Here is a 6,000-nt window from a genome sequence, read left to right on the forward strand (position 1 = left end):
TGCCTGTGTAGAATCTTTTAGTGCTGAGTTCCATGACTAGCACTGCAAAAGGAAGGGAGGGAGGCAAGGATGGAGGGAGAGGTAAAGGAAGGGGAGGAAGGAATGTAATATTGATCTAATTTATAAATATTACTAACATTGAACTAACATCGAACTTTCATCCTCTCCTCAAACACTGTTTAGTCCACTCAAGGCCTAAAAGTAACAGTATTTATAACAATACAGAAAGTAACTTGGTCATGCAGAACTACTGACTATAACAACTAAAATAACTATCCCAAAGGCAACACAGCCTTTGGACATTTGTTGTTTCATGGCAAAGTGAGACTGTATATGATAAAACTTTTCCCCGGGATTAATTTACCTCCCCAGTAAAATCTTCCTTCTTAGACTGGGAAATAGTCCAGTTTTTTAATGTCTAACATGTATGTTTCCCTTGGTTCGTTACCCAGAAATGCATAATAGCAGGTTTACTGGTCTATGTCTGCAACCACAAGACTCAGGAGGTAGAGGCAATAGTATCCAAAGTTCAAAGCCATCTTCATGTATATAGTGATATTAATTCCAGCCTTGGATACATGAGACAATGTCTCAATTTTTTTCTATACTGATTACTGACATGAAGCCCTATTACAACAAAGCATAAACCAGACCCACTAGCAGCCATACCTGAGGCCTTTTGCAACAAATATCAAAGGAAGCCGGACTGGCTTTTGTACTAATTCCTGTATAACCAGGCTACCTTTAAAGTCAAGATCCTCCTGCCCCAAATCTTGGTTTGAGGGATTCTTGGTATGTGCTAACCACATTTTTTTCCATTGTCTTTTTATTGGGTGAGAGACCTCAAGGTCGTGATATTATAGGATGGCTTCAACCTTCTATCTAATCAGACTGCCCTTAAATGCAAATCCTTCTGCATCAATCTCCAGGTTTAGGGGATTCTAGATATGTGATCCTACTTTCAATTTTTGGTCCCATGTTCATTGGAGTATTTATGATGCTAAGAATGGGACTCCGGTTTCACTCAAGCTAGCAAGTGCTCTACCACTTCTCTGCACTCTCAACACTCCAGCTAACATTTTTGTAATTTTCTTCCTTTTTGCTTAACTTTGAGAATCATTTTATGAGTTAGAAAAATGACATAGAGACAGGGCAGATGAGTTGCAAAAATCAGCAGCTGCCAGGAGGAGGGAGATGGAGAAGCAAAAGAAAGGAAGTCCTCCTGACTTTTAACATAGGGTCCAAGAAAGCCTACATACTCATCAGCTGTGTGGGGAAGTATGCGGAGAAAGAATAAGAGTGGCCAGACTGTCTGAACAGGCTTAGGAGTTTAAGCACTATTTAAAAAGTAATATAAATGAGGAAAGGAAACGTTAACAGTTTTGAAGTTAGGACTCAGAAAAGTAGTTAGGTATAGTTGTACATAACAGCAAGCAACTGCTTTGTTGTTTGGTTTGTTTGTTTGTTTGTTTGTTTGGTTGGTTGGTTGGTTGGTTGGTGTTTTGTTGTTGTTGTTGTTGTTGTTATTTTTGTTCTTTTTTTTGAGAGGGTTTCATAGACAAGGCTGTCCTCAAACACTGTTTCCAAGGATATTCATGAGCTCCTGATCAATCTGACTGTACTGGCTAGTGTTGTGTTAAGTTGACACAGCTGGAGTTATCACAGAGAAAGGAGCTTCAGTTGAGGAAATGCCTCCATGAGATCCAACTGTAAGGCATTTTCTCAATTAGTGATCAAGGGGGAAAGGCCCATTTTGGGTGGGACAATTTATGGGCTGGTAGTCTTGGGTTCTATAAGAGAGCAGCCTGAGCAAGCCAGAGGAGGCAAGCCAGTAAAGAATATTTCTCCATGGCCTCTGCATCAGATTCTGCTTCCTGACCTGCTTGAGATCCAGTCCTGACTTCCTTGGTGATGAACAGCAGTATGGAAGTGTAAGCCAAATAAACCTTTTTCACCCCAGCTTGCTTCTTGTTCATGATGTTTATGCAGGAATAGAAACTCTGACTAAGACACTGCCTCTACCTACCAAGAAGTAAAATTATAAGGCACAGCTTTGATGAATTTTACTAAGCTACAATTTTTATATTATGTAGTTAGACTACACAATTCTGTGGCTTTTAGTAGATTATGAGGTGTGCAGTCTTCATCCTGATGTAATTTTTGAACATTTTCACTGTTTGCCTCCAAAATGCCATGCTCCTACTGAGACACTCTTCATGCAGACCTTTCTTGCCCCATGTTCTCTGCATCCTAGTCCAAGACACTCACAAATCCATTTTCATCCTATGGAAGTTTAGATTACTTTTGTTCCAAAATATACTACACTTAAAAAGGAGTAGAACTGGATTCCTGTCTAACAGGTGAAAACTCACCTAAAGATGTAAAGTAAATTGATTACAATACCTAGCGATAGGAGTATAATTCAGTGGTAAAGCACACAATGCATTAGAGGCCTGAGTTTTCTCAACAGCAGGGAAAAGCCTGCAGACATACTCCATGACTCAGAATATGGGTTCTACAGGGAGCATAGATATTAATTGACTGCACCTTCTCCTTTTAGACCTCTTTGTGTCTGAGACCTTCAGACACAAAGTTGAAGGCCCCAAAGTTGCTTATCTGATAGGAGGCCACTATAGCGACTTACTAATTATTGTGCCTTAATTGACAGTTGCTGGAGACCTGAAGTTGATGCTGAATTTGTTGATGGTACATACACCACAATTAAGACTCTAACATGTCACCCAAAAAGAGTGAGACTAAACTTCGATGTTGTAGTGCAGACTGACCGGGTACTTATGATGAAATGGCAGAATTGCTTGCTCATTAGATATTAAAGAAGCCATGTTCATTTTAGGTCAACTTGAAATCAATAATGTTATCTTTTACATATAGGAAACATGAGACCCCCTTAATACACATGGAATCTTTTCCCATTCTCTGCCTTTGTGAGGGACAAAAATGTTAGGAAAATAAGCCAACCTCTTTTACGTGTGTTTATAATTATCTTTGTCTGCCTCTCTGTCTTTGTGCATCTGTCTCTGAGTCTGTTTCTGTTTCTTTCTCAGTCAGTCAGTATGTCTGTCTATATATCCAGCTACCTGTCTATCCATCTGTCTACACTATCATCCTCCCTCTCACACTGTGAGCATGGATGTGTGCATGTGCATGTCCACATGTCTTCCTGATCCCTGGAACTGCAGCTGCAGCCACATGTGAGCTACCTAATGTAAGCGCCTGGAAATAACCTCAGGTAACTACCTGCTGAGCCCCCTCTCCAGACTGATTTTCAAACAAACCTCTGTTGAAACACAAATTTAGCCCATAATCCTTTATACTTAAATGCTCAGCCGCATACAGGCTTAGAGTGATTCTCACAAAAGAAAGCAAGCATGTTTAGTAGACTATGTACTAGAGCAAAGAAGCAAATTAATACATGGCAAAAGACTTTTAAAAGGGATTGAAATTAAAAGAACTTTCTAACATTCTTCATTGAGCAATGAGCTGACATAAGAAAAGTATACTAATCCATCAGGATTCTGATTATATTAGGGGAAGACGTACGTAACACATAAGTAAGGCAGACTAGTGCAGAGAATCATGAGACCAAGGACATCTTAAACTCTTATATAAATGCTCTTTCTTATTAAAACAGAAAAAAATAAAGTGTGTGTACGTGTGTGTGTGTGTGTGTGTGTGTGTGTGTGTGTTTCATAAGTGGAAAACAGAAAACATACAAACTACCTCAATCTCACAACAATGCTAACCCTTTCTAACTTGGGTTTTAAGATGAAAAGGGAATGTCTGAATGATGAGGAAAAACCTTGGCTTTGTGGTCATGTATATAAGATGAAGCTGGAATGAAGTATGACTAAAGGCAGCCTTAGAGGTACTCTCCTCAGCTGTACAGTAAGACCAATAGGAAGACATTGGTATCTAGGATTGCTCTCACATAATAGATTGTAAATCCTGAATATAGGGCAGTCATTTTAATTTGAGCATGTAGAATTAAGCCTGCCATTTGTTCTACAGTGAAAGATACCACTGCTTGGTCTTTGTAGTAATATGTTCTTCCATTAAAGGTCTAGGATTTTGCTGTTTATTGTGGGTGAAGTACATAGTGACCTCAGGGGTAGACCAAGGACCAGGCAAACCACCGGTGATTCTGGAGTCTCAAGGAGAGCTGGTGTACATTCTCCAAACTTAAACAGGCATCAGCCCCGCTCAGAATCTTCTCAAACCATCTCAGTATGCTCCTTTTGTCTTTTTCTGGTACCTTGAACACCCTTTTTAGCCCAATCAGATTTCAAACTTCCATTACCTGCATTTATAGGTGAATAACAACAGGCCTGCCTGCCTCCTTGCCTGCTCAATTGCTTCCTTTGTTCATTGTTCTTTTTTCTTTTCTTTTCTTTTTTAGAATTTTGAGTCACAGGTAGCCCAGGCTGACCTCTATCTAATTCAGTATTGTAGCAAGGATGACTGAATACCTGGCCCTCCTGCCTCCAACTCCAAGTACTGGATTTCATTGTGGGCTACACTGTGCTCTCTAGTCTATATTTAATAATCAAATTTCAGGAGTTTTTGCTAAATTGTTAAGCTCCCCAACTTAAAGAATTTTTCTCTCTTTCACAGACTAACCTGTCGCTCCATGCTAGATACACTATACTAAGGAATCTTCGAGAAGCCAGGATGAGCAATAATAGAATGAGAAGACCTGAAGACTAAACTGCCTTTTCCTTCGGGCGTTGGCAGCTAGCTAATTGCACTGAACCACACTTGAGAGCATACGTACATTCATATAATGTTCGAGTTTGGACTGTTCTTGTTAATGTACTTTCTTAGGATTAAATGTCAGGATTCTGTTCATACTAAGCTATTTGAAGAAAAAGTGTTTAGTACTGTTTGCATAAAAGAACAAGGAGATGAGCAAGATGAATGCTGGTTTCAATGGGGTTGTTTTAAGAAATCAGCTATTTTCAGAATACATGGGATTTTTTTTTTCAATGTTAGAGAAACTGTGTAATTTACCATAATCCTTAAGCTCTGGAACCCATACAAGTGATAAGAAGGTTTTATGCACAAAAGCAATCCATGTGAATGACTTCAACTGTATGAGTATTACACTAGTAAGCTTTTTTTTTCTTTTCCATTTTACTGTAACATGAAAGGCAACTTAATTTTTTCTTACTTTTGTCAGAATTCTACATGTAACTTTTTTATTGTTGGATTTGCAAACACATGAAATTCAATAAAGAGTTGTGAACATTGTTATTTCTTTTTTGTGTTTGTTTGTTTGTTTGTTTGTTTGTTTGTTTGTTTGTTTCAGTTCTATGACTGGAGCCCAGGCAGGCCTTAGGGTCAGTGAGATAACACTGCTGACACCAAGCCTGCCCAAATCTTAGAACTCTTTCCTACAAATTTTCCTCTAACATCCTTCATGTACACACACACACACACACACAGACACACACACACACACACACACACACACACATATGTGCACACAACATAAACACTAAAGAAAATGTAATTTACCTTTTTTGGGGGATCTTTTTGTTATTTTGTCTTTTTTTCCCCAGAGCTGAGGACTGAACCCAGGACCTTGCTCTTGCTAGAAAAGCACTCTACCAATGAGCTAATAGCATTTGAAATGTAAATGAAGAAAATATATAATTAAAAAATTAAAAAAAAAAATAAATAAAATTTATAAAGAACCAGGGCCTTAAGCATGGCAGGTAATTCTTTACTATTGTGCTCTCTCTCCAGCTCAAATAACATTTAAATACAAATGCCATTTTTTTCCTGACTATGAATATTTGGAGTAAGTAATAATAATCTTGCCATGGATGAATCATCAAAATAAGTTTTGGACCTCAGCTCCCAGCTATACATTCCAAATAGTGACACTGTAATTTTATTTCTTTTGAAGGTGTGTATGATGGTTCATTTCAGTTATTGATGAGCTCTAGAGTAAATTAGGAGAGCATATATGCTTCTCGA

At 38.5% G+C, this 6,000-nt stretch overlaps 1 protein-coding gene across 2 annotated transcripts in view; it reads left to right on the forward strand.

Annotated features, from left to right (window-relative positions):
• Gm15093 (predicted gene 15093) overlaps positions 1-5,271 on the forward strand; it is a 32,627-nt gene extending 27,356 nt beyond the window's left edge. The window contains exon 7 of one of the 2 annotated variants that reach the window (NM_001099920.1): positions 4,633-5,271. In NM_001099920.1, the coding sequence (NP_001093390.1) occupies positions 4,633-4,669 (37 nt within the window). In that variant the 3' untranslated portion in view covers positions 4,670-5,271. The remainder of the gene's footprint in view (positions 1-4,632) is intronic. The other variant, XM_030251159.1, reaches the window with a different exon arrangement.
• The last annotated feature ends 729 nt before the right edge of the window (positions 5,272-6,000 follow it).

This window comes from Mus musculus, chromosome X (genome assembly GCF_000001635.26).
Source record: "Mus musculus strain C57BL/6J chromosome X, GRCm38.p6 C57BL/6J".
Taxonomy (NCBI): Eukaryota; Metazoa; Chordata; class Mammalia; order Rodentia; family Muridae; genus Mus; species Mus musculus.